The sequence below is a fragment of the Saxophila tyrrhenica genome (assembly GCF_035928015.1).
Source record: "Saxophila tyrrhenica strain CCFEE 5935 chromosome Unknown scaffold_8, whole genome shotgun sequence".
Lineage (NCBI taxonomy): Eukaryota > Fungi > Ascomycota > Dothideomycetes > Mycosphaerellales > Extremaceae > Saxophila > Saxophila tyrrhenica.
The window spans coordinates 1,163,456-1,189,653 of NW_027041740.1; the positions used below are offsets into that span (position 1 = coordinate 1,163,456).

At 56.3% G+C, this 26,198-nt stretch overlaps 12 protein-coding genes across 12 annotated transcripts; 8 read left to right on the top strand and 4 right to left on the bottom strand.

The window, feature by feature from the left end:
• Positions 1-749: 749 nt before the first annotated feature.
• On the top strand, positions 750-1,463 carry LTR77_005801 (uncharacterized protein; the record flags this gene model as incomplete). The annotated part of the gene is made up of 2 exons (XM_064803044.1): positions 750-847; positions 902-1,463. The coding sequence occupies 2 exons, from the start codon at positions 750-752 to the stop codon at positions 1,461-1,463; spliced, it is 660 nt and encodes a 219-aa protein (XP_064659169.1).
• An 815-nt stretch (positions 1,464-2,278) lies between these two features.
• On the top strand, positions 2,279-3,301 carry LTR77_005802 (uncharacterized protein; the record flags this gene model as incomplete). The annotated part of the gene is made up of 2 exons (XM_064803045.1): positions 2,279-2,379; positions 2,437-3,301. The coding sequence occupies 2 exons, from the start codon at positions 2,279-2,281 to the stop codon at positions 3,299-3,301; spliced, it is 966 nt and encodes a 321-aa protein (XP_064659170.1).
• Positions 3,302-3,881: 580 nt separating this feature from the next.
• LTR77_005803 (uncharacterized protein) lies at positions 3,882-4,936 on the top strand (the record flags this gene model as incomplete). The annotated part of the gene is made up of 2 exons (XM_064803046.1): positions 3,882-3,964; positions 4,021-4,936. The coding sequence occupies 2 exons, from the start codon at positions 3,882-3,884 to the stop codon at positions 4,934-4,936; spliced, it is 999 nt and encodes a 332-aa protein (XP_064659171.1).
• A 1,177-nt stretch (positions 4,937-6,113) lies between these two features.
• tbp1 (TATA-binding protein (TBP)) lies at positions 6,114-7,054 on the top strand (the record flags this gene model as incomplete). Its single annotated transcript, XM_064803047.1, has 2 exons — positions 6,114-6,469; positions 6,535-7,054. 2 exons carry the CDS (start codon positions 6,114-6,116, stop codon positions 7,052-7,054), a joined length of 876 nt encoding a protein of 291 aa, XP_064659172.1.
• A 2,305-nt stretch (positions 7,055-9,359) lies between these two features.
• LTR77_005805 (uncharacterized protein) lies at positions 9,360-10,805 on the top strand (the record flags this gene model as incomplete). The annotated part of the gene is made up of 2 exons (XM_064803048.1): positions 9,360-9,727; positions 9,782-10,805. The coding sequence occupies 2 exons, from the start codon at positions 9,360-9,362 to the stop codon at positions 10,803-10,805; spliced, it is 1,392 nt and encodes a 463-aa protein (XP_064659173.1).
• Positions 10,806-11,722: 917 nt separating this feature from the next.
• Positions 11,723-12,832, bottom strand: LTR77_005806 (uncharacterized protein; the record flags this gene model as incomplete). The annotated part of the gene is made up of 1 exon (XM_064803049.1): positions 11,723-12,832. The coding sequence occupies one exon, from the start codon at positions 12,830-12,832 to the stop codon at positions 11,723-11,725; it is 1,110 nt and encodes a 369-aa protein (XP_064659174.1).
• A 248-nt stretch (positions 12,833-13,080) lies between these two features.
• LTR77_005807 (uncharacterized protein) lies at positions 13,081-14,436 on the top strand (the record flags this gene model as incomplete). The annotated part of the gene is made up of 1 exon (XM_064803050.1): positions 13,081-14,436. One exon carries the CDS (start codon positions 13,081-13,083, stop codon positions 14,434-14,436), a length of 1,356 nt encoding a protein of 451 aa, XP_064659175.1.
• A 94-nt stretch (positions 14,437-14,530) lies between these two features.
• POL1 (DNA-directed DNA polymerase alpha catalytic subunit pol1) lies at positions 14,531-19,088 on the bottom strand (the record flags this gene model as incomplete). Its single annotated transcript, XM_064803051.1, has 3 exons — positions 14,531-15,710; positions 15,764-18,749; positions 18,806-19,088. 3 exons carry the CDS (start codon positions 19,086-19,088, stop codon positions 14,531-14,533), a joined length of 4,449 nt encoding a protein of 1,482 aa, XP_064659176.1.
• A 343-nt stretch (positions 19,089-19,431) lies between these two features.
• On the top strand, positions 19,432-20,333 carry rpl13 (60S ribosomal protein L13; the record flags this gene model as incomplete). Its single annotated transcript, XM_064803052.1, has 5 exons — positions 19,432-19,434; positions 19,487-19,520; positions 19,578-19,624; positions 19,711-19,869; positions 19,923-20,333. The coding sequence occupies 5 exons, from the start codon at positions 19,432-19,434 to the stop codon at positions 20,331-20,333; spliced, it is 654 nt and encodes a 217-aa protein (XP_064659177.1).
• A 1,398-nt stretch (positions 20,334-21,731) lies between these two features.
• LTR77_005810 (uncharacterized protein) lies at positions 21,732-23,474 on the top strand (the record flags this gene model as incomplete). The annotated part of the gene is made up of 1 exon (XM_064803053.1): positions 21,732-23,474. One exon carries the CDS (start codon positions 21,732-21,734, stop codon positions 23,472-23,474), a length of 1,743 nt encoding a protein of 580 aa, XP_064659178.1.
• Positions 23,475-23,717: 243 nt separating this feature from the next.
• On the bottom strand, positions 23,718-24,452 carry ERG2 (C-8 sterol isomerase; the record flags this gene model as incomplete). Its single annotated transcript, XM_064803054.1, has 2 exons — positions 23,718-24,082; positions 24,146-24,452. 2 exons carry the CDS (start codon positions 24,450-24,452, stop codon positions 23,718-23,720), a joined length of 672 nt encoding a protein of 223 aa, XP_064659179.1.
• A 545-nt stretch (positions 24,453-24,997) lies between these two features.
• Positions 24,998-25,792, bottom strand: LTR77_005812 (uncharacterized protein; the record flags this gene model as incomplete). Its single annotated transcript, XM_064803055.1, has 1 exon — positions 24,998-25,792. One exon carries the CDS (start codon positions 25,790-25,792, stop codon positions 24,998-25,000), a length of 795 nt encoding a protein of 264 aa, XP_064659180.1.
• Between the last annotated feature and the right edge of the window lie 406 nt (positions 25,793-26,198).

Sequence of the window (26,198 nt, forward strand, 5' to 3'; positions counted from 1 at the left end):
TCGTAGGCGATTCGATCATCATAAACTACTGCCACATACTGGAGATGTCCTATCTGAGTCTGCGTCTGACAACGACATGCAAACCTGTTCAGGGAGAGCTGCCTACGGCGTACTGCCGTGGCTGAGCTGATATCCCCTGTTCTCGAAGAATTGTGTCCGCAGGCATTGGAGATGTATGAATGGTTGAAGAATGAATGTACTCAGAGACTTGGACCAGCCGTTGTTGCTACCTTCTTGCTGTGACATGTAGGGACATATAGCGAGCACTTGGGCAGATTCCTTCGCTACATTCCGAGGGCACGAAAGGCCAGGGTACGTCTGTAGGCGTGTCATTGTTTTTTCGTAGAGTTTGAGTTCGGCACCTGTGCCAGGAGAGGTAATAAGTTGGCGTTAGGCGCAAGGGAGAGAGTTGAACTGTGTGCCCCAGACACCCACAAAGACGGGTAGCAAACCATATGTAGGGCTATATGTAGCCACTTACCTTCCATAGGGACCGAATCAAGCAGTTTCAACTGTATAGTAGTTTTCACATGCTTCGGACCATCCCGCGCGGACACTGCCGGTGGCCTTATACGTCATAACTCTCGCGCTAGTGTAGCGTTAAGCTGTCCCTCGGCCAAGCGGATGCCTCCCGCATTTCTTGACAACAAACACCTCGAGTGATTCTGCGTCTACATCTGCCCATCTTCATCAAACCACCACATCACCGCGTGGTCGCACCCCTGCGAATACTCACGACACTGCGCGCCATGATCCTACCGCACAAGCGCAAAGCCGCCATCAAGGCCGGAGAGTATGAAGACACCGCGAACGACGAGAAAGTGGTGAAGAAAGCCAGGCGCGCCGGGTAAGTCCAGGTTTTGTTGTCAAGGGCCATTGTCCGAGAGCCAGTCTGTTCCAGCAGCCGCAAGAAGGGTTCGAAAGCGACGAAGAAGTGTCCGCTCATGGAGCTGCCAGGTGAACTTCGAAACCGCATCTATGAGGAGGCACTTCGTGATGAGGGCGGACCGAAGACGAGCGACGACACTGCCATGCTCATTGGTCCTCGTTCTGGTCCTGAATGGCCCTTACTACGGAGGCTTGCAGGCAAGGCGAACAAAGGTGGACGGGAAATGCCCAGGACTCGACCCAAGTGGCGCGAACCGAGTCTACTGATGGCTTCGAAGCAGATCCGCCAGGAAGCCATAGGCATCTACCTCGAGGTCAACAGGTTCAAGGCGTATATCTCCAAAGGAGTGATCGCCGGTGCGGTTCAATGGATGATGCGGTACCACAAACTCTGTGGTGCCAGGATGTTTGAGCAGGTTGACGTTGAGAGCTATGCTCTTTCCTGGAAAGATTGGGAGCAGGATACTGGAGAGTTGTTCTCGTTCGCAAAGCTGATATTCGTTCTCCCCGTCGACTGCGACAGCCAAGCTGCAGAATGTGCATTGTGGAACAAATTCCTCGATACCGACCACTAAGGACTCGAAGAAGCCGTTGACGCAAAGAGGCTGATCAAGGTGTCGGTCAAGGTGAAGAGGGACCAGTTGTCGTACGGAGACCTGCAGAATTTCTTTTTGCAGTGGGCTTCTGACGTTCGGTGGTGGGGAGCCTGGAGACTGGAGGACGCCGCTGAGGTTCGGAAAGTAGGAACATTGGTGATCAAGTACTGGGAAGAGAACCATCGGGGAATGCAGCGGGTGGATCCGAGCATCGTATCGAAGACCTGGCTGGTCGATGAGATTGTCGTTCTGCTGGCAAAGGGCATGCAGGCGGCAGGAAAGGACTCCAGGAAGTTTAGGGGTAGGATTCGGATGGCGGTGTAGATTGTGAGCGGGTGAGTAGCTACTCAGGTGCAAGCGATGTTGCAAGCATTGAAGCAGGAAGGAGCCTCTCGTGTGGCCGGCGTGTGGGTGGTGTTCAGGCGGAAGCACAGCTGTAATGTACTGCTCCATCATCGAGACATTCCAAGAGCCTTCATAGTCTTTCACATGCCTCAACCCCGTTTCATTTGCTTCAGCGCTTTCACTGCTCTTCAGAAGGCTAGGTGTGACGTCAGGCATTGCCGCTGTTCAGGCGAGAAGATCACAGCATCAATGTCACAATCCTGTTGACTGGCCACGTGAGAGCTTTCACTCGAACCATCTAGTTTCTTCCGTTCTTCTGAACTTCTCGACGAGCTCTTCACCCTCTCGACGCAACAACAGCATCTGTTATGGGGACCAGGAGAGCCTTTAGGTTGGCTGGCGGCCGAAGCCTTTTACAACCCACCGACCGCAGGCCAGCGCTAAGAGTGATGGCTTCGTCCAAGAAGAGAAAGGCAGAAGCTGCAGTCGACGAAGCCGGCGAGGACGGTATCGATGCTGGAGGTGAAGACAAGGTTGTGAAGAAGCGGCGGTGAGTGCAATCACCCCATGCTCTTCTCCATCTATCCCGAGAGCTGACAATACGTAGCGTTCGCAGGAAGCCGAGGAAGAAGACCCCGAGCTTGATCATGAGCCTGCCCGGAGAGCTGAGAAACAAGATCTACGCGCTGGCGCTCGACGGTCCAGTGAGGCCCATTGAGACCTTCAGAAAGGGCAACCGCATCAGGGTTGGATCCGACTGGTTTTCCCACGAGCCTCCACTAAACGTAATCCGGCTCGGGAGACCAACCAGCATCGTCGAGAGCACGCCGCCAAATGCCTACGGTGAAACGTTCGAGAATAGGTCTCGCGTGACACCTCTTTGGCGCCAACCAGGGCTGCTCCAGGCATCCAAGCAGGTCCGTGAAGAGAGTATGTATGTCTACTACAGCATCAATACCTTTCGACTTGTGGTGGATCCGACAAGGATACCGCAGGCAGTGGAGTGGTTGCGATGCTTCTATGCCCGTTACGGAACTGAGCTGTTCGAGCGGGTCTCCTTCGCGATGATCGTTAGGGATTGGCGATCGAACATCGAGTTCTGGTTTTCGATTGCGAGACTCGTCTACGACGCAACGGCACGGAGTCCAAGCCAGACCGCCGAGCGTAGGCTTTGGGCTGACTTCTTCGGGGATCTGAAGGGAAGTTCAGAGTTCGCTGTCAGCATCCGGACCGTGGTGGCGTCGGCCGTGAAGGCGAAGTGGAGGAAGACGCCGTATTCTTCTTTCCAGGAAGATTATATCGACTGGGCCTTTGAGAAGCTGAGGACAGAGAACAACTTGGGCTCGAGATTTTGGAGTCAGGCGAATCAGGAAAGGCTGGTGCGGGACATGATTCGCGCCGCAATGAAGAGAGCGGATCCAGACGGTTTCGCAGAAGGGGCACACCCTTTTGATCCAGCGCTGCTGGGTTGATCGCAGAGGCTGGGTCAAGGACAAGGAGGAGGTTGCTGCATGATTGAATGTCCTGAGAATGGCAGAGGAGACCACTGTCTTGGCTCGAAGTGCTGACTGAAATGAGAATGCAGGAACTTTGCTGATATGAGGGCATGCGTGAATAGCTGGAGCAGCCAGACATAAGCCGGGCAAACGGAATAGTAGAGCGGGCGGAGGCGTCTTGCGTCGCTTCTGCTGGCATCAGGAAAGCAGTGGGAATAGAAAGCATAACGACAGCGAAGAAGTGCTCCTACCGTAACCACCGTTTCATAGGACCTTTCTTGTTCTCTGTCCAGGTCCTCGTGCTGCTTCTCCAGGCTGCCCACAGCCCACCTCAACCTCCACACGACTATCACATGCTCACCGCTCAGCCTCCTGTTTCTGAAATGTCACACCCCAGATCACCTGTCCCCGCTAGCCTCGTGATGTTGTCGCTGTAAACTCACCAAATGACGTGTGGCCACGTAGCCTCATGCTAAACCTCACTTCACACCTCATATCTTCGAGGCTTGCTTCCACCTCTCTTCCGACCTTCGACTCGACACCGACATTTGCCATCATGGCTTCCACGTCCAAGAGGAAGGCCATCGGCGAGGCTGAGTTCGACGATACTGGAGGTGTCAAGCTGGCGAAGAAGCGTCGGTGAGTCCACGTTTGCTCTTCTCGTCGCTCAACGTCGCGATGCTAACAGCCGTCAGCGTCCGCAAGCAGCTTATCAAGGAGCCGAAGAAGTCCACACCCAACCTGCTCATGAAGCTGTCCGGAGAGCTCCGGAACCAGATCTACGAACTCGCGCTTACCGATGCCGGCAAATCCCTCAAGCGACAACCCTACGAGCCAGATCACGCTGGCGCCATCCTCATCGGAAACCGCAGTTTCAAGGTTGGCGGTCCGGACACCTGGGTGGTCTACAAGCCGGAGAGCGTGCAGGACGGCCGACGGTATTCGTCTTGCGAAACCCAAAGGGTACCAGCGTGGAGGGAACCAGGGCTGCTGCAGGTGTCGAAGCAGATCCGCCAGGAAGCCATGGGTGTGTATTTCGAGATCAACTCCTTCCGCCTCTCCATCGGCGTGCAGCACATCTCGCGCGGCATGGAGTGGCTGTCGCGCCTCCATGCGAAGTTTGGTGCAGCTATGTTCGACAAGCTGCACATTCAATCAACTGTGATGGGCGCGAAGTGGAGGGCCACCGTCCCGTCCTGGTACTCGATTGCGAACTTCGTTTTCCAGACACCACTTCCGGATGTTGTCGACAAAGATGGCCCTGCTGCTGACGTCGAGGAGAGCAAATACTGGATGCGCTACTTCGGCGTCAGCACCCAGACCCTCCGCCGCATGGGTTACTTGGCCTTCACGTCGATGGTCACCTTGAGTGTGAGAGCGAAGCTCGGCAAGATGGAGCACCGACGATTCCAAGCAGAATTCCGCGACTGGGCTTTCAACCTCATGTCGTCGAACCCTCGTCCAAGACTGGGTGATCTCAACGGAGCCAGAATTTGGACCAAGATCCATGCGGCGATGCAATGCGCAGACCCCTGGGTCCTGCCGAAGGGGGTGATTGACTTCCAGTCGCTCGGTATTCATCCCCCAGTTCGTCATCGTCGCCGCCGCTAAGCGGATGCGAAAGCGTCGAGGGATGGCTGCTGTGTATCAACATGTACTTGCCCTAGCTTGTCGGCGAGTGAGCTGTGAGCGAGGACTGTGAACAAGGAAGGAATGCAAAGAAGCTGATTGTACGTTGAGATGCTCACATCTTCACGCTGATACAGAAGAGGTAGTCGAGATACTCATCGTACGAACCACTGCAGAAGATGTCCTACCTTTCCTACCGTTCCACTACTGTCGTGCCGTCTCAGCCTTCTCCATTGCCCGCGTTTTCCAGGCGCTGCAGAAGAACCTAGAGATTCCACAGAACATCTTCCAGTCTTTTCTGCTGCCACTCTTCGCTCCGCCCTGATAGCCAAACACAACAGGTCTCGCGTGCATCTTTTGTTCGCGCAAAACACAAGTCTCGCCGCGAGAACCTCGAAATCAGGCTTACGCTTTCGACGTGCGCCCCACTGCCCGCTGGTCTCATCAAGCCTCTGCTCGCAACGAGCGCACTCGCTCCTTCCACAGACTGTCTCTTCATCACTTCCCGCGCCTTCCTGTATTCAAAAACAGTACTTCATCACTGCCGCCCAGTCCACAACATTTCCTGAGCTCCCCGTCCGCTGCACGGCGTTGTTTGCCCCTTCACTGCGCATGCGGCAAGGCATGAGTCACAGAACTTTCACCGGTCGCGCGAGACACCTGTCATCATCTTCTGCTCTCTCTTTCACCATCCTCATCACCCCAGTTCCATCACATATTCATCTCTTGACACCTCCACACCAGTAGACAGTCTTCACTGACCCTCTCACTCCATCGTGGCCTCGGTTCAGTCGTGAATGCCGTTCAGCGGCGTGGAGCCATGTGAAAACGCCGTCAACGCAATCGCCCCCTGAGATCGTGGTGAACGACGCTAGCCAGGAAGCGGCGTTGCTGCATCAGCCAATCACGGCCACGCCCCGCGCTTGGGCCACGTTCTCTGTCGCGGTACTTAAGGAACCGGCTTCGCCCTCCCAAATTCCTTTAAAAGGCCACCTCCACCGACTCACCACCAACCACACCCACACACAACCTCCGACTCCACAACCACCACCAGTCGCCATCTCGCTCCTTCGATAACTCGGCGACCCTAATTCCGCGATCACCTTCACTATACGCGCGCGCGCGGTGTGCGAATACACCCGCAGCAGCAGCAGCTTCGATGGACAATGCGCTCGTCACCCACCCGCAGACCCCACAAGAAGCGAGCGCATGGTACCGTGAGAGCTTAGGCAACGACGCATCGGGAGCGAAGCGAGCGCAGGCGGGGAGTATGGAGGGGGTGCAGTCGACGGCGCAGTCGCAGGCGGGTGGTGCGCAGATGGATGGCAAGCCGAGCTGGTCGCAGCAGCAACCAAGTGCGAACGGTGCACCGGCGGCGCAGGCGTCGCTGTCCATGCCGCAGCAGGTGAACGGGCAGGCTGTTGGTAGTAATGGCGCGGACGCGCAGACGGGTGGTGACGCGGGAGCGAAGAACGGCTTGACGGTTGCAGGAAGCGGCATTGTGCCAGTCCTGCAGTAAGTCTGCGCCTGCCACTCATGTGCTGTATACCTCACATGATCACTAACATGCTACCCCGCAGAAACATCGTCGCAACGGTCAATCTCGACTGCCGCCTCGACCTCAAGACCATCGCCCTGCACGCGCGCAACGCCGAGTACAACCCCAAGCGGTTCGCGGCCGTCATCATGCGCATCCGCGAGCCGAAAACCACGGCGCTGATCTTCGCGTCCGGCAAAATGGTCGTCACTGGCGCCAAGTCCGAGGATGACAGCAAGCTTGCTAGCCGCAAGTACGCGCGCATCATCCAGAAGCTGGGCTTCAACGCCAAGTTCACGGACTTCAAGATCCAGAACATCGTCGGCTCGTGCGACATCAAGTTCCCGATCCGTCTCGAAGGCCTGGCCAGCCGGCATCACATGTTCAGCTCCTACGAGCCCGAACTCTTCCCCGGTCTGATCTACCGGATGATGAAGCCCAAGATCGTGCTGCTCATCTTCGTCTCTGGCAAGATTGTCTTGACGGGCGCGAAGGTGCGCGAGGAGATCTACCAGGCGTTCGAGCTCATCTACCCCGTCCTCTCGGACTTCCGCAAGACTTGAGAGAGTCCAAGATCCTACTACTTCACCACACTGGCATTCTGTATCAGTACGTTGCGATCGATCGGCTTGTATCATCAGCAAAGCTTCGAATCGGGGTCTAATGCCGCCTCGAAACATCACACGAACATCACAACACCAGCGAGAGACAGGGCAATGCTGCACACGACGTTGAACTGCTGATCTACCACGGCACATCCACCTTCGACACAGCACCTCTCTCCCCTCCATCCTACCAACTACTTGATTTCCAGCATGGCGCGGCGTCCGGTGTTTCCTTCCACACAAAAAGAACTGGTGCCTTTTTTTCCCGTCCAGCCTCATTCAAGCGTGGAGGCTTTCTTCGTACCTACCTACTTTCTTTGGCGCGATTAAGGGGTGGCGACCCGACTTGCTCAACACGGGGTTGAAGCGGGCGAATATAGATTGATCATGGCCTCGTCGGCTACGGCGAGTGAGCGAGCGGAGCGAACGAAGCGAAGCAAGCGTGACAGTGCGAGAGGACAAGAGTGGCGAGAGTCGTGCTGGGGATGGCGACTTGCTTGCTTTGCTCACAGACAGACAATGATGATGATGAGGGCAGGCTGAAGGGAGGTATTGATGATGGGGCATCTTTACCCTTCGACATCCAGCGAGCAGAGGCTTTTGCAGATGGGGCGTGCATGCATGCAATACTGCGAGTGTGAGGTGCCGCGAGCACAACAGCGACTATGAAAATATCGAAAGTGGTCGGGGGGTGGGTGTTCTCTGAGTAGGCTGAGGTCTGAAATGAGATACTGCTCTTCTTTGACCAACTACTGCTTACCTCTTTCCTTCTTCTTTCCTTCTCTACAGTACTGTTTGATCTTGAGGCCCTCCATGCTCCATCTGTACGCCTTTCACACTCCAGATGCCGCTACATGTACTACAGTGAGCTTTCCAAGTACAGTAACAGCTCACGCCGGCGCCGGCATGTGACGGAGACGAATGCGCCTGGTAGCTTCAACGCCGGTCTGGCCGCCGGTGAACATCCGAGTGCCGTGGTCGAACCTAGAAACGTACCTGGGGATCAGCGTTTGCGCATCGAGATGCAGGAGCTCGGGCAGTAGAGCTGTAGGATTTTTCTGGACTGATCACATCTCTATCTTCTTGCTGCAGTAAAAAAGGCAGCTGTCCGTGAAGAAATGATAGATCTCGAGACGTCCAAACATGTAGCCGTCCCGTCCAAAACGTCTAGATGCTGCGGCCGGCGAGTGCCGGCCTCGTTCCTTGTTAGCAGCGTTTGCAAGGAGCTGTCGCGTGAGACGAAAGCATGCCGGTGACGTTGTGGGGAACACGATTTTTTTCTGGAAGTGTGGAAGGAAGCAGGAGAGCTGAAACATGCCTGTTGCTGGGCGATGATTCGCTGGTGTGTCTGCTAAAGTTGTAGGTTGTGCTTGGGAAGGTTTTTGTGGTTTATGGGATCCACTCGTGCCACTCTCAACACGATGGTCGTCGTGGCCGTCGCCTCCACGAGGGAGAGGTTGCGTGGCGGAAGGGATGGTATAGACGGCGTTGTTGATGTTGTTTTCGACACGTCTGCATCTGCAGCAAACACCGCATGGTTCCACAGCATCAGTAGGTGCATCGGGTGTCGACGCCAGGTGGGTGTGCAGACGGCCCAAACGTGCGGCGCCCGGTAAGCGCAGGCCGGTGATTAGCCTTGGGCTCTTCCATCGTCTCGTTCTTCCAGCAAGGGTGTGCTTTCCTTGCGCCTACCAACATTCATCCAAAGTTACAGCTCGCAAGGTGTGGTGTGGCGAGTCGTTGTATCTGCACCTTGAGTCGCCTCTTGCATGTCCGGAATTTGCACCGACGACGGCGGAAGAATCCAAGTGGCCCAAGCTGAGTTTGAGGCGTGGAGGCGTTGCGCGCCCGCTGACCCAAGCTCCCGTCGAGGCCAGAGCGTCGTCAACCACATTTCTCTCCTGAGAAACCAACGTCACATCCCTCGCCATCCCCCATCGTCAACAACACCTCCACCACCACCTCCTCCACCAGGACTCATCCCCGGCGTATCTGCACGCAGCGTCGTCCTTACCGCAGCCGTCGACCACTCGCCACCCCTCGTCCTTGCTTAAGCGTCGCAGCGTGCATATGCACAACGCCGCCTGCCCCAGCCAATCCGCGCCCGCGACCGCCAGACCGCGCCAGCATTCCAGTCAGCGACTCTGACCGCCCCGTCCAAAAAAACATCCCCCGGCGTCACACTCGCCATACACTTACGCTTTACGACAGAACACTGTCACATGTCACCGCGACCAATATAACGTCCTCGTCGCACACCACCATGGGCTACAACACCAGAAGAAAGAGCCTCTCGCTCACTGAACTCGGCATCACCCTCCCCAAACGCGCGCGCACGCAGAGTCATCCGTCGCCTCCTAGCACGATCGCGGAAAGCGACGAGAATGACCGGCCTTCGAAAAAGTCGCGTTTGATGAGCCCGCCCGCGATCAAAGAAAAGTCGAAAGCAGCCGCGCAACTATCGCCGCCACCGTCGCCGGTCAGAGAAGGCAGCAGCAAGGTGTCCGTCGAAGGTATCAACGACGACATTGTTATCGGAACGATCCAGCAGCTCGAGCAGACGGGCAACCGACCGCATCTTGTAAAAGAGCTCGCGACAGTGCTCGCAACCAACCTCCACTCCGTCGAAAAGTACTCCACCACCCAACACCTCTCCTGCCTCAACACCGCTAATATCCTCTCTAGATCCGCCAACCCCACTGCCCTCATCTCCTCCCGCCTAACCCAATACCTCAACCGCCCCTGGCCGACCATCTCCCCCTGCCCGCTCGCCAAAGACCTCTCCCCCGTCCACCCCCGCCGCCTCTACTTCTTCCTCACTACCCTCCCCCGCCAACCGATCCCCGACACTATCGAGCAACCGCCCAAAACCGCGCGCATCATCTCCCCCTCCCTCTCCTCCGCCTCCAATCACGATGAAGATGTCGATCCTACATTCGACCGCGACCGACACGCCCTTTCGCCTTCGCCGGAAGTCGACCTGAGTTCGCCCGAACTCGAAGACAACAACGCGCAAGAACCGCCTACACCCGGCGCGCCCTTCTCCGGTCGCAACAGCGTCACCCGCGACCGCAGCGCTTCCGCGCCGAATAGACAGAATGGCCGAAGAGGCGCATCCCCGCAACTCGAACATGAAGAGAGGGATTTCAAAATGACGGCTAATGCTTTATACGAACAAGAGCGGCTCCGTCGGTACAGCAGCTCTCAATCGCAATCGCAGGCTCAAGACGTTCAAATGGCCGGTTCAGGTTCTGGCTCCGCGGACGCGGTCACCGGTTCTGCAGCAGAACAAGAACGTCCAGGCAGCGTAGCGAGGAGTATCGAGGAGGAAACACAAGAGATGGAGTTCCAGAACCACGAGGACGCGAACGCGTTGTTTGGACATGCGGGGCAGTTGAAGTTGATGGAGTTGGAAAACCAGGGTATGGGGGAGGGCATGTTCAGTAGTCCGATGATGGCGCCACAACACTCCTTTGATGAGAGGGAAGGCGAGGTCGTGCTCGGCGCCAGCCAGACGAGCCAGCCGGAGAGTGAGCAGAGGATCGATGCGATGCACTTGGACCACCCACACGGACGGGATGGCGGTAAAGAGGGGGGTTTGCGATTAGATGTGGAGTTTGGAGCGTTAGCGGACTGGGAAGAGGAGGTATTGCAGTCCCCGGAGAAGATTGCTATGGCCGAGTTGGAGGGGTTGTTTGATGCTTACTAGAGGCTGAGCGTCCGACTACACCAAAATTGATCGGGCTGCCGCCGAAAGAAAGAAAGACATCAACGGCGACGCTGGGGCTGCCGGGTCGTTGCTCCGCATCGAAACTGACTGCGCAAACGCTGTTTGTGGAGTGGGAAGTTGAAACACGGGGTGGTGAGGCAATGTACGAATACCTCAAGACTGGGAGCGCGAGCTCGGACAGTGACGGAGGAGAAGCGAGCAACAAAAGCTTGGAGGTTGTACAGTATATACGCTACGCCGCTCCGCTCCGCTCCATCCCGTGTTCTGCAGGCGGAGCGCTGGGCTGGCCAAGGAGAGACGGAGACATGGGTAGTTTGTAGACTCTAGTTGTAGTTGTACGGCAATGAAGCAGAAAAGATGGAAAAGCCGACCAGCGAGGTGTTATCTTCCACCTCTCACTTTCTGCCATGTCTACTTGTCTCTGCCTCTGTAGCTCATCCATCCACCAGCAGTGCGGACCTTCGCAAGGCGTCCTCCTCGAGGTGCGGTCCGGTCCTGGATAGATCAGAAGCAAGCAGGTCAGCGTCCCTTCTCTCCTCTGAGCAGTATTACGGGGAAGGGTGTGAAATGTGTGCATCAGAAAGGAAAATCGTCTCATTCACTAAGACTTGCGTCTCTCCGCCCCGTCTTGAAACATATTTTTGGATTTTTGGGTGATCATCATGCAAGTTGTAAAACCTCCAAGGAGATAAGAGAAGGGAGGAGACATACCTTGTGATGACATGCTGTGAGCTGCCTCGTGGAGTGCGCTCGCTTGTGTCTTGCTCGGGCCTGGTGGCCGCGACGTGTCAGGATGGCCGGTGGTGCTGGCATAGAGGGCCGCAAGATCGACTCATGAGTGGAGGGCGGATATGCCGTGCATGTCGTGGTTGTCGTAACAAGCGCGTCGGTGGTCCTCACTTCCACCCCAACCAGCTCGCCCAGGACGTCGCCTCCTTCACCTCATTAGGCCGCTGCTCACCCTGCTTACTGTTCCCCTCCCTCCTCAACCTCTCCCCCGCCTTCAGCTCAAAAACCCACGTCGTCCCAAAATGCCTCCTCCTCCCCTCCACAACCTCCAACCCCGCCCCTTTCGCAGCCTCTTCTACCAGCGCGCCAATGTCCCTATTGAACCAACATCCATGAATCTCCGCATGCTTCTCCGCGGCATTATCCAGCACGCGATTAACCCACTCCCTATCCCCACGTCCATGCTCAAGCAACAGTATCCTAGCATCAGGGTTCCCCGTATCCAAATGCGCCGCCAGACTCCTCAACAGCTCCACCGGCTCCGGCGTACTGCACAACCCCATCGTCTGCAAAATAGTGTCATACCCCCTCTTCCCCTCCTCCTCCCCTTCCACCGGCACATCCGGGATGGAAGAGATCACACTCCCCTTCCGAAACCGCACCTTCAACCCCCTCTTCAAATTTGCACTAGGCATCTCCGTCCCGTGCAGAATAACCCACTTCTTCATACACAACTCCACCATCCGCGGACTCAAATCCACAAACGTCAGACTCTCCACCCGTCCCTGAGGTCCGACGTCAAAATACCCCAAGTTCCTGCCCGTCCCACAACTCGCTTCCAGCACATGCCCTTGACACTTCCTGGCCAACTCCTTCCGCAGCGAATTAATCCCCATCAGCGTCTCGGAGATGCCGACTTCGCTGTCGAAGGCGTCGGCGGTGTCTTCGTAGCGGGCGGAGACGTCGCGCTGGTGGGTGAGCAGGGAGATCTCAGGGTTGATACATGGTTTTCGCAGCTCGATGACGAGGCGGGTGGTGTAGAAGCCCAGGCCGGCTGCGAGGAGGGTGGCGAAGGCCCAGGGGAGGGCGCGGGATTTGTAGGGGTTGGGTGGTGCATCTTTGGTGGTGATGGAGTCTTGGAGGGGTGGGGTGGGTGTTGGGGCGCGGTTGGGTTTGAAGTGTTGTTGTTGGATGGAGGGTTGGATGGGAGGCGGTGGGCGGGTTGTCGCCCGCTGGGCGGTGGAGGCTACATGGTGCGGTCGCGGGACTCGTGGCATCTGCTCCTGGCGGACGAGCGGGGTGTGTTCAGACTGAGATTGAGGATGATGGTGTTGTGTAGTTACAGTAAAGAGAAGAGTTGATCAAGTCCAATGCTGCCGCACTGCCAAGCCATATTTGAGCCGACGGCAACCTCACCTCTTCCTACAGACTCCACCTTGCGCCCTACCTGTAGCTAAAGTATATATCCAAGGGCCACTGTAAGTTTGTAAGTTCTCACATTTCCTCAACATATGTTTTCGTCAATATGCTAAAAGACGTACCCTCCTCTGTCCTCATCGTCGGATCCGGCGTCTTCGGCCTCAGTACAGCCTACAATCTTGCCCAACGACCGGAATTCAAGGACACCAAAGTCACTGTCTTGGACCGCCTGGACTTCCCAGCACACGATGCAGCGTCAATCGATTCCTCCCGTATCGTGCGACCAGACTACCCGGACGCCGCATACTCGAAACTCGCTGCCCAAGCGCAGAAACTCTGGCGTGGCGATTTTGGAGCCGAGGGACGCTATAGCGAGTCTGGTCTGGCTATTCTGCTGGACGATGAAGACTCTAAGCTGGGAAGAGCCTACATGGAGGGGTCGCTCCGCAATGTCAGTCTGAAGCTGGGACTCAAGCAAGGCCCCAGGAGCGAAGGCGGCCAGGTCACCGTCCTAGACGACGAAGAAGCAATCAAAGGCGTCGTCAAAAACATGTCCGGCCACATAGGCAAACTCGGCTACGTCAACTGGACCTCCGGCTGGGCGCACGCCGAAAACGCCATGCTCCACCTCCGCCGCCTCGTCGAAGCCACCAACCGCGTCTCTTTTCAGCGCGGCGAAGTCGCACATCTCCTCTTCTCCCCGTCCCCCTCCTCCCCCACCGTCTCTGGCGTTGTTCTAAACGACGCCTCCGAGCTCCGCGCCAACCTTACCATCCTCGCCACAGGCGCCTGGACCCCGCGCCTCCTCGACCTCCGTGGGATCGCATCCGCTTCAGGCCAGATACTAGCCTACATCGACCTCACACCCTCCGAACAAGAGAAGCTCGGCGGGAACCCCTGCATGCTCAACGAATCGAGCGGAATGTTCATCATCCCGCCCGCCAACAACGTGCTCAAAGTCGCTCGCCACGGATACGGCTACGCTAATCCGACAACAATCCCTCACCCCGAGCGTCCCGGGACGGGAGAAACGATCACAGTCTCCCTCCCACGGACCAAAACCGACGATCCACACCTCAACATACCCGCCGAAGGCGACCGCGCGTGCCGCGACTTTCTGAAGCGCTGTATACCCGAGCTTGGGGATAGGCCGTGGACGCATACGCGGATATGTTGGTATACTGATACGCCGAGTAGTGACTGGTTGATCGACTATCATCCCACCTACAGCGGGCTTTTTGTAGCGACGGGCGGGAGCGGGCATGGGTATAAATTCCTGCCTGTGATTGGGGAGAGGATTGCCGAGGTGTTGATGGAGGAGACGAGGGATGAGTTGAGCGAGGAGTTGCGGCGGAAATGGTCATGGCCGAAGGAAAAGTTTAGGACGGAGCATGTGTGGACGGACGATTGGAGGGGTGGGGCGAAGGGGATGATTTTGGATGAGGAACTCAAGAAGTCGTGATTTTTGGTGATAAACACTGATTTCGTGGTACACAACGACCTTCCCACCCTTCCATCCAAGAAAACGCCCTCCCTACCCAAACCAAAGCTCAAGATCACCCCATCAACCCCCTCATAGCGAACCCAAACAACGAGTCCATACTCACCCACCCCCACCCGCTCTTATCCAAATACCCCTTCACCACACCCGCACACACCTCGAACCTCTCCCTGTTCCCCATCGCCAGCACCTTCAACTTCTCCTTCTCTCCCTCCTCCTCTGCCTTCACCGCGCCGGACTTCGAGATGAGCTTGTCGACCTGCTTGTCCACGTCGAACATGCCCTGCAAGTAAAGCAGCTGGTTGTACAGTTGTCGCTCGCCCTGCTCCCACCTCATGCGTCCAGAACAGCCGTATGCGAGCCCCTTGGGGCCTAAGCAGCGATGGCCGTAAACACTCAATTGCCTCGTCCGCGTCCCGCAAGCCGAATCATCGCAGACCAGCCACCCAGAATAATACCTCGAAGTATGCTGCCGCACCGCCGTCTCCAACTGCGTACTCAACGTCAACGTCGACATAGCCCTCCCGCACTCCTTCCTCGGACACGACAACCCTCCCGGCGTAATCGCAGCAAGCGGGTTCAACGGCTCTTCCTCCCCAGCAGAAGGAATCGGCGGCACCAACCCTTTGAACTCGAAATGCTTCTTGCAACCCAAACACAGCAAGTCCAGCGCCTCGCAGTCCTTGAAGCGGATGTGATCCGGTACTTGGCTCTCCAGGCTCGTGATCTCCTCGCCTGCTTCGGTGGCTTTGCTGGCGCCGCTGACGCGGTATTTGCTTGTGTCTAGACCAAGGCATTCAGCGAGGAGCGTGACGTTCGTCCCGCTGATTGGGGCGCACAGCCGTTCGACAGGGGGTAAGATCTGCTTGTGCAGGTAGTACTCCACGTCCGGCACGAGCCCGCTGTCCTTCGCCAGCACCTCGTCCAGGGGATGCGCGTTCTTCGCCGCGTTCTCTGCGCTGCCGCCGCTGGTGCCGCAGATGACGAAGGACATGACATCCTTGGCTTTGACTTGCTTGCCTTTGGCCATGAGTTTGAGGGCGACTTGGACCGAGGGCATGGAGTTGCCGTTGGGGTATTCGGTGGGTGCTTTGCCGAGTTGGGTGTAGATGGTGTATTTGCTCGCGTCGATGGCGTTGCTGCGCATGCGGTCGCCGAGGGCGCGAAGGTGGGTGTGGATTTGGGAGACGACTTTTTCGGGATCTTCGCCGGAGAGGAGGTGGTTGAGGAGTTCTCTGTGACATCATTAGCCGTGGTCAAGGAAAGTATGGTACTGGTGCGGACCTACTGGGACGTGTCTTTCGACAGCTGGCAGTACTCTCTTCTCCTCATGTCGAGACCCTTGACTTCCATCTTCTCCGTCCACTTGCCGTCCACCTCGATCATATTGATGGCAGCGTACTTCTTCTTCGCATGCAGAAGGAGCCGGCGGAAGATGTTGTCAATCTCGATCTCGAGCAGCTCATACCGCTCGTTGACGCTCTTCTTGAACTCGTTGCCCATCTTGACTGCCTCCTGGATGTTGTCCATGTTGGTGTTCACCATCACAGAGTCAGTGTCACCATAAATGACTCGCAGCGCGTGAGTGGACTCTGCCAGCTCCTTGGTAGATTGCAGAATCTCTCGGCCTTTCGATGTGGTGAGAGCAGCCAGTGGACGGGCATAGAAGCGCGACTTCGTGTAGCCCAAACACCCGTACATGGAGTTGGCAGTAAGCTTGAGCGCCTGCTGCTTGACATCCCACGTCTGGCGCTGGTCATCGGTGGCGGTCTTGTCTTTCATCAGCTTCTTCACCTCTCGTCGGCGAGTGACGAGCGTTCGAATGAGTCGTGGTAAAATCCCCTTGTTCGCAGTGTCTTGAGGAATGTCAGGGACCCGCTCCTCCTCGTCGCCAATGTCGGCTCGTTCGATGGTCGTGAAGCAGATGTTGTACTCCTGAATGATACTGGGGTACAGCGAGTTGAAATCCATAACCAGGACGAACTTGTCGTACAGCCCTTTTTCAGGGTCGAAGACGAGACCGCCCTTGTACTTGTCTTTCTTCTTAGCGTCAACACCTTCTTCAGCATCTGCGTTGCCTTCGTCCTCGAGCTTCTTGTTTGAAGCGCCCTTGCCCCAGACTTTGTCCGGGCAGATGTACTTGTTGCGATAGAACTCATGCAGCAGAATGTATTCGTTTCGCTCTGCGCGAGTGCCGCTTAACGTTCGTGCCCACGAGTTGCCAGCCAAATTAGTGAGCACTTTCGTCAAAGGCAGCAACTGTTGCTTCAGCGCCAGAGCAGCGATGAAGAAGGTGTCGGCTTCACAAAGCTTGACATAGTTCATCAGGCCTCCTCGTGTGGCAGCCATTGCAAGCGCCTTGTCGCTGTCGACCTCCTTGCGCTTATTGTTTCCTCCCAGGTAGAGGTTGCACATTTCGTCCAGACTCCAGCTCTGACACTTGGTCATGGTGCTCTTGCCCATGTCGTTGGCAAGGTCGCACAAGAGACGTCCAGCAGCGAGATGACGCTCAGCAAAGAAGCTGCCACCACCCTTGCCGAATGTCTTGGGCCAGTCGTCGCGCTTTAGTCGGCCAATGCGGTGCCAGCCAGGTGTCTTTCGGTCCCGCATACGGGTCAGCAGGACGTTGAAATCGACGTCGTCAAGTCGGTGGCCCATTATGGCATCTGGGTCGTGCTTCTGGATGATGGCCAACAGCATCGACAAGAGACCTTGCTCGCTCTTCTCCATCTTGATCTGGCCTCGATGTTTTTCGGCGTCCATTTTGAAGCCAATGGGGTACTCGCCGTTGGGACGCATGATGGTGAAGGTCCGCTGCGGCATCTCTTCGGCCGGAGTGGTGTCCGTTAAGGAGACATTCTCGTAGAAGCGGACACTCGCTACGAGAATCTCGTTCTTATTCTCCTTGACGTTCATCGTAGTCCGCAGAGCAAGCGACATCAATGTGAGTGGTGGAGCCTCCAGGTTGTCCGAATCACCCAAGGTAGCTATACCGTTCGGCTTGTCGACTTGCAACTCCAGCTTGCACCACGAAGCGTTTTGCACAGCTGTGAAGTTGCCGCCATCAATGCTCAGCCAGCATGGGCCCATAATGTTCTTCCAGAGGACGAACTGTTCGAAGAGGGAAGTGTTCGTGCCGAAGACGTGTGAAAATGTCTCTCCTGTCTGATCTGTAGACAGAGCAGGCTTGTCGTACGAGTACAGCAGCTTCAGATAGTCCGCCTCCTTGGGGATGCCGGGCAGCTCAAACGCGTACTTCCGGGAGCACGGCTTGATCTTGTGAGTGTTGACCTTGTACCTGCTCATGATCTGGACAACCTCGTCGTAGACATGGTTCATGCCCACTTCTTCGGAAGTCTCTTGTCGACCCTTCTGACGGTACTCCCGAGGCAGGAAGTACAGCTTGCGCAGGATGTTGTCCACCTTAACGAAGCAGGACACGTACGAGTCGTTCGAGCGGTTCCTTACTTTGCCAAAGAGACACAAGCTGCCCCTAATCTCGGTGTAGTCGGTCCAGAAGAAGCGAAGCGTCCCGTCCTGTTCAAGGGCGTCCTTTGGGTCGATCTTACCAGCAGTGGCGGGTTCAGCCTGAGGACTGCTCAGAATGTTCAGCTTCTCGGTGACATTGTTGATAGCAGTCATGTCGATGCCGTCTTCTGGTGCTCGAGTTGGCGACGAGCTGTCCGGGGTTGGGTACACTGTTTTGGCAATCTTAGGAGCTGGTCGGCTACCCTTCATGTTGACATTGGCGGACTTCAGACTGGCGTGTCCTTGCACTTCTGCGACCTCCATCAGATCACCGTCGTCCTCCGTGGGCTCAGCTTTGATTGGAAGCGTCTGTTCCTTCCGCTCAACTGCTTTGGCAGCTGGTGAGGATGGCAGAGGGTCGCTCATTGGTACATCATCATCTGCGGGAGCAACGAAGTAGGCATCGTCGTCGTCGCGAGTGTGCGCAGGAGGTGCAGTGGGTAGATCGTCTTCCACTCTTGCCTTGGATGTCCGATGCTTGACAGGCTGCCGATCTTCCAAGGGCGGGGACAGAACTCTCGTCTTTCGTCGGTCGTTGCTTCTCACTGCCTTGCCGTATGAGGGGACCCGGCTCTGGATGTTGGTGTCGACTTCTCCCAGCAGGTCCGTCAAGAATTCATCGTCTTCGGCTGTGCGTACAGGCTTCGCTTTGGGGGCAGTCGCTCCGGACTTCTGGTTGAAGTACTTGCTAATGCCCTTGTTGAGCTTCTCCTGTCGCTCGGCGTCCTCTTCACGTTTTCGTTTGGCTTTTAGCACTTGTTAGTACATATACTCAGAACTGGGTTGTAGCAGAGGCACCCACCAGCCTTGCCTTGCTTGGGCAAGTCATCCTCACTCTCGCTCTCATCGTACGCTTGTCGTTCATCTTGCCAGTCCTCGCGTCCGTCGTCCGCGTATCCTGCACCATTGTCGTCTACAACGAAGTCATCTTGGTCCAAACGGCTTCGGACAACCTTCTTGTAACCTTCGTCGTCGACTGTTTCGTAGATGGACTCGGCCTCTTCCACCTCGTACGCATCGAAGCCTGTCTTGCCCGCAGCTCTCAAGGCGCGCAGTCGCTTGAGCGTGTCCGCTTTGGAAGGCATGTTGAGGGCGGTATTCAGTCTCCCGCCTTGCGTTGATCTGGTGAAGCTGACATGGGTTGAAAGGCGCTCCAAGGAAGTAACGATGCCCGTATAATGGAAGGATTGCAATGATAGAGTGGCCGGGCGACGCGTGAGCTTGAGCGGAGCGCGACTTAGCGCGACTAAGGTAGATTGAGCCGGTATCAGAGATACGCCCAGTGCGAGCGCACGCCAGTATGGAATCTACTCACGCGGTGACCGGCTCTGCATTTTTGCCAAGCCCACACAACTTTCAATTCTTTGGCGTCGGCTGTCGAACTTCAACCATCACGACAAGTGCATTGCTTGATCACATACCGACACAATGGTGAGCGCAACTCATCAAGAAAGTTGTGAGACGATGCTAACGGTACCAACAGGCGATCAAGCACAACCAGCAGATCCAGCACAACCGTAAGGACGAAGACGCGCACCACTCCGCACATGAAAATTCATACTGACGCTTCCCAGACTTCCGCAAGGACTGGCAACGCCGTGTCCGCGTGCACTTTGACCAGGTAATTCCCCTCTCACACCCGCCGTGCTGAGAGCAGTGGCGCCGGTCGTGCAATAAGACAGCAATGTCCTGACATACTCCTCCCAGCCCGGCCGCAAGTTGCGCCGCCGCCAACACCGTCAAGAGAAGGCCGCAAAGGTCGCACCGCGCCCCGTCGACAAGCTGAGACCAGTCGTGCGCTGCCCAACGATCAAGTACAACCGTCGCGTGCGCGCTGGTCGTGGGTTCACTTTCGCTGAGCTCAAGGTGGGCATTCCCAAAAGATCACACCAAAAAATGCACACTCATAATACATATAGGCCGCCGGCATCCCACGCAAGCTGGCGCCCACCATCGGCATCAGCGTCGACCCCCGCCGCCAGAACATCTCCGAAGAGTCCCTCGCCGCCAATGTCGAACGCCTCAAGACCTTCAAGGACCGCCTCGTCCTCTTCCCTCGCAAGACCAAGTCTCCAAAGGCTGGCGAAGCTTCTGCCGAAGATGTGAAGAAGGCGCGCCAGAGCGGACACGAGGGCAAGGTCGTGCGCGCCAACAGCCACATCCCGATCAGCAACAAGGTTACAGTGCAGGAGGGCAAGGTTGCAGACTACGAGAGCGAGCCGGCCGCGTACAGGAAGCTTCGCGACGCGCGCAGCGAGGCTCGTCTGGTGGGTGTGCGGGCCAAGAGGGCGAAGGCCAAGGAGGAGGAGGCTGCTGCTACGAAGAAATAGACGCTCGTCGTTTCATCTTCCGCGTTGTAGCGGTGGTGGCATACTCCATGAGGATCTACGAGATAGCAATGCTCGTGACCCGGAATCAAAAAATTTCAACCTCCCACAAGCCATGATCTATCACCTTTTTGTTTGCCACATACCACAGCCTCTCAAGACAAGCAGTCTTGCACATTTGTTCCGCACAATGGCGTGAGCATAGTCACTACGCCGACTCGGTGGCCTTGTTCTGTCCTCGGAGCAGATACTCTGTCGCACAAGGACGGCTATTCTACCGCGCGACAACTGAGGCCTGTTTGGCTTCATCGTCGTACCAAGTCGCGCGCGTCTACTGAAGTCTCTGTGCTACTATCTCTGGCAATGGGGATGTTGTGTTACATTAGCTCCGTCGAGGCCACTCTGGATGTCTGTCAACCGACACAACTCCACGCGATGGAGCATACAGACGCCGTTCACTACTCCTCCCATACCTCTCTCCGTCTTCACCGTCTGTATATGAGTCACCGTCGACCTGCATCTTTCAAAACACTTCTCTGCATGTTCGTCGGCAGTTTGATCGCCTCTGCATCTGCATTTCGTTTCAAGAAAGGCCCCGCCCAATCAGCTCCTTCCAAATCCAGCCATTTTCTTTTTAGCCTCTAGCCGCCCGTCCAATGAACGGACCCAGCGGCCTCTTCCCGAGCGCGTACAGCAACAACACCTCTTCGCGACCCGAATGGATTCCCACCAAAATGACGTTCGCGCCTGCAGCGTCCAGACCAGACCGTTTCATCTCGCCAGGCGCGTACAGAGGCGGTTGTTGATGAACACGCAAATAGGTGCGGCCACTGGACTGCCGCCTTTGGCCCTGGGGGCAGAGTAGGTACGCGATGAAGAAGCGTATTTCGGGAGCCGCAAATCGTCGTCCGCCGTGAAACCAGGCTGCAAGTGTTTCAATGGCCTCGATCAACCAGATGGCTGGTTCCTCGCCGTCGAGCCGTACCGCTTGGACGTCTGGCCGCACTGCTCCATGGTTCGTTTCAGATCATTTCCCTCGTGTTGCGCTATCCTCATCTACCCTAGGCGCATATGCCTCTGTTCGTCGTCGATGGACGCGCTGATGGAAGACGCATATAGAGCGCGTCTGTGTCCGCTTGTCTGGCCCTCTTCTCTCTTCTTCTTTCTCATCAGGACATCCAACGGTTCGGCTTTACTGTGACAGCTTGTGACGAGACACACGAGTTTCCTTGACTCTTTTCTTACTCTTTCCTTTGTCTTGTTCTTCGTTTGATAGACGGGACTGGAGCTGGACTCCGCTACAACAAAAGTCATTTCGATTGGGTAGTGTCTAATTTCGAAGACCTACACGCCCTACTACTTGCTCCTTAGCTGTGTCTGGAACACGGCAGAAACAATACGATGGACTACCGACAAGTCACGCCGCCTCTGTCTGCGGACTTTGAGGATTACGTCAACTTCCAATGCCCTGGTGGCAGTGCAAGCACTAATGCGTCCTTTTGGCCGAACGACTGGTCTCCGGAGTCGGTCATGACGGCCGGCACTCACATTACCACACCTCCAAAGTCGCCAGCTAGGATCCGAGAGATCGGACCTACCCTTCTTCCAAGAGTGCGTCCTCAGGACCAGAGTGTGCAGACGGCTCCTACGCAAGCATTCCATGGCCATAGCAGGACTACTTCGCTTCCTGCCGATGCCTACCACATGCAATTCGGCAGCTATCTTCCACCAGTCCCGTCTTTGGAAAGGCGTTCTGCTAGTCCTGCTCCACGCAACCCGCTGCCTACTCCTGGCTCAGCGTCCTTGACTTATGATCACATGATGAACGACACCGCTTCACGCCGCCCCTCCCTTGCCGGCAACAGATCGGTGTCTGCCACCAATATCCGCTCGCACTCGCGCAATAGCTCGTCCACCAGCATCGATGCCAGCGTTCTTGGCCGGTTTGGTTTCCCGACGTACCGCCACAGCCCAAGTCCGGGGCCCATGCCAGCCAACAGCGCAGCAATGTCCCGGACGCCGAGCGCCATGAGCCACCTTGTGCCAATCATGATGCCCAACGGCCATGTGCAGTCTTACCCTGCCAGGCGACGAACGGCCAGTCCTCCGGCTAATCCCTCCAGGCTGTCTGTGGAAGTCGAGTTCGATCCTCAGCTTGACCTGGAAGAGTCGTCCATCATCGACTACTTGACGGCGCCGAACCCAACCCCATCGCTGGTTCAGAGGACCGTAGAAGCAAACCGCCCCTCATGCCCTCATGTGTGGTTCGACGTACGCAATGTCACTTCCTGGTCTGACTTCAATATCTCCACGCTCTCAGCTGTTCCCGGCCTTCTAGATCTCCTGCAGGTCAAGGTCGCTGTTCGCAACCTGCCTGGGCCGCCCAAAGTCAACCTCAACCCAGAGACCGCGACCCAGCTGGCGGATATGTGCGCCAAACACCATGCCGTCAAGGTCAACGCAGCCTTGAAGCTCGCTCTGGGAGAGAAGCACATGGCCATGCGCGCTTTGCAATCCGCCGGCAGCGCCCGCCAACAGCCCGAGTTCGTCTCCAACTACCAGTCCGACGTCGAAAAAACCATCTACGGCGACGGCCGCGGCAGAGTCGTTGGTGTAGCCAAGTGCTACGACCAATGGAACTCAGGCTTCCGCAACGGCACCCCTGAGAACAAAGTCCAGTATCTCCGCGGCCTCGCGCACCTCCACCACTTCATGCGCGAGCACGGCTGTCGATACGGCTTCATCATGACCGAGATAGAGCTCGTCTGCGTCCGTGCTGGCGGTCCATCAGCTGACCCTGCAGCCGTCCCACTGTTTGGCTTCCTCGAAGTCGCAGACCCAGTTCGCATCTCCGACTCCGGCATGAACGAGAACGGAAACCTGCGCATGACCGCTGGGCTAGCGCTCTGGTACTTGCACATGCTGGCTAAGGAGCGACCATTCGATGGTCAGCTGCACTGGAAGATGGAGGTTGGTGGGCCCACGGCGCTGACGAGACAGCATCATCTTGCGAGAGACTCGTGGATGCCTAAGCCGAATGTGAGCGAGAAGAGGACGATGAAGAGGGTGAGAGGGTGGGTGTTCCCGGAGGAGCCGTTGAGTAATAGGGAGGTGGGAAGGGGGAGGAGGAATCGGGTCGGTTGAGTGTGGGAGAACCGAGGTGGAGGTAATAGCATGCTGCTGGTCTGCGTGTGCATTCACGACTGCATTTCACTGGCGCCTGGTATTGCAAGGTCAAAAAGCATTGGGCGGCGCATTGCTCTCTTTTCGCTGCATCAGACGGCGCTCAAGAGGCTGCAGCATTTCTATGGAGCAAGATACCCCTCGGCCACACAGTCGAAGACCTATACATTAATACAAGTCTCTTTCCCACCTAAATCAACCACCCTACAACTTCCCCCTAACCAAATTTCCCAACATCTCCCTCCCCGTAACCCTCGTCGTCGTCCACAGCGTCGGCAAATCCATCGTACTAGTCAACCCATCCGCATACCCAAACATCAACATCCCCGGTATAAAGCCGCGGGCATACTCCAGCGCGAAACAGCCCTCCGGCATCCGATACTGCTTCACCTCACCACGGCGCAAATGGTGCACTGATCCGGGGGAATAGATCTCCGGCTCGTAGGAGCCGGCGGAGAAGGCGAGCTCGGTGCCCGTGAGGATGTGGAAGTAGTCGTCGGCGGTGTGGCGGCCGGAGTGGCCCTCGGTGCCCAGGGGGGTGCCGAAGATTATTAGGTATTCTGTTATGCCTACACATCATACGTTAGTATGGTAATAGTAGGTGGCGCGGGGTTAGACGAAAGAGGGCATACTAGCATGGATCAAATACATAGCCCCCATCGCCCCGCCGGCATTATTAAACATCCACTCCTCCTTTACACTCAGATAAGGCGCCAGGTCCGGGTCGGCTTGCAGCTGGGAGACGATGTTGGCGACGATGGCGCGGGTGTTGTTGCCGTTGCCTTCGATGGAGGCGATGGCGAGGGCGTGGAGTTTGGAGGGGGAGAAGATGTAGTGGGCGTCGAAGATGCCGATGTCGATGAGGTTGTAGATGCCGAAGAAGCTGGCCCAGAGGAAGACGATGAAGGAGGCGAGATATATTCTTGTGGAGTCTTTCATCGTGTGGGAGGGGGAGTGGGAGTGAGTTCCGGTTGTGTTTCCAAATGGCCTGACAGAACCTTTGACCAAGATTCGGGACGAGAAAGGGATCAAAAGAGCCACTTGAATGAGAGATGATGAGAGGGTGATGAGAAGTTTGCTACAATATTTTGTTGGTCATGAAGTAGCACAATGTAAGATCGTACCACTCGACAAAGTTGGGAGTCCGAGCGCCTGAAGTGTTGAACAACGGACAGTCAGCAACACTTCCCCGTCTCGCGTTCGAACAGACAAGGTTCGGCATCGAAACGGAGACCAGAGTATTAGATGATAGTATCAACACAAACGCTGAATGGCACTGTTATCGGGATACCGAAAACAAAGCGAAATTTTGATAGGTGGTGAAAATCGACATATTTGCTGCACAGCTCAGTTGATATAGGTGCTATTGCAGGTGTAGAAGAAAAGCAAACAACTCCTTGCCCTCTCCCAAATACCCAACGCCTCCATGTTTCTATCGAAGGGCAAGGCAAAGCACCGTAGCTATGGGACAGGGCAATTCCGCGTCATGTCTCCTCCTCCTTCGCCGCCGCCGCCGCCGCCGCCGCCCTCCTCATCGCCGACGTCCCAACAACCCACTCCCCGAACTCCCAGCTTTGCTCACTCTCATGAAGGGCAACACCCATCTCCTCAGCAAGCCCGTCCATTTCAGCTGTCGGGGTGCTGACACTTCCGTGCGCCTCGTAGCCATTGCAGTCGGCGATACAATGCGGAAAAGACAATCCCGATGATGAAACCGGTACTCGAGTCGGGCAACGTGGTGAATGCTCATACCTGGCAATCTTCCAGAAAACCCGCTGTAGCGCTTGACCTTTGTCTGCGAGATGGTGCAGCAGTCTGCGCGTTGAGACCGCAAGGCTCACCGGCGACTTCTCAGCGTCATAGTAGTTAACGAGGACATTCTCGAAGGCCAGGTTTGTCAGTGTAACCATGGAAGGTTGCAGTAAGGTTTCCCAGTCTATGCCAGCCACGGAGATTGGACGATTCTCCCAGCGTATGTCGTTCTCAGGGTCCCAGTCAGTGGTGCGACTGATGGTCAGACTTTCGAGTTGAGGTAGCTCCAAGTCCTTCAGAACGTACGCGAGTGAGTGCATAGTCTTCTGCCAGCGTTTCGGAATGCATTGGCGTGGAAGCTGAGTAAAGGTGATTCGCAGGGTCTTTAGATGAGGTGCCGAGTTGGAAAGCATCAACTTGTATGCGTAGACTCGCTCGAGCTCTTCCCACCCGCATTCGAACGTCAAGGTGATACTCGACAGTGGCGGTGAATGCCTCAGAGCAAACACTGGCGTTGGTCGGCCCATGTTGTTACGAGCGATTTGTTGAAGAAGCCCGTCATCGAGGAAGGGCAGTGCAGCACCCACATCAACAGTGGTGAAGTTGAGACGCCTGCTGGTGAGGAGCCCGTAGAGGACGTCTGCATCCGAACGGCGTGGAATCAGAGGACCTCTTCGACGTGGAAAGTCGGGAAACGAAGGCTGGCCAATCGATGTTTTCCTGGATTCCTTGGGAGACCCGAACAAGCTGGAAGGCGGTGCAGAGTGTTTGTGGGCGTGCGACTTGATCTACAATGATGAGGTCTGATTGAGACTCTTGCCTTTCTTGTCTTCGTCGACGTGGGTTGCAAAAGCAATGCTTTGCAGCTTGCGCAGCTTAATGAGAGCGTTTATGAGGTGTTTTTATGTCTCATCGATCGGCAGCAAGCGGTCA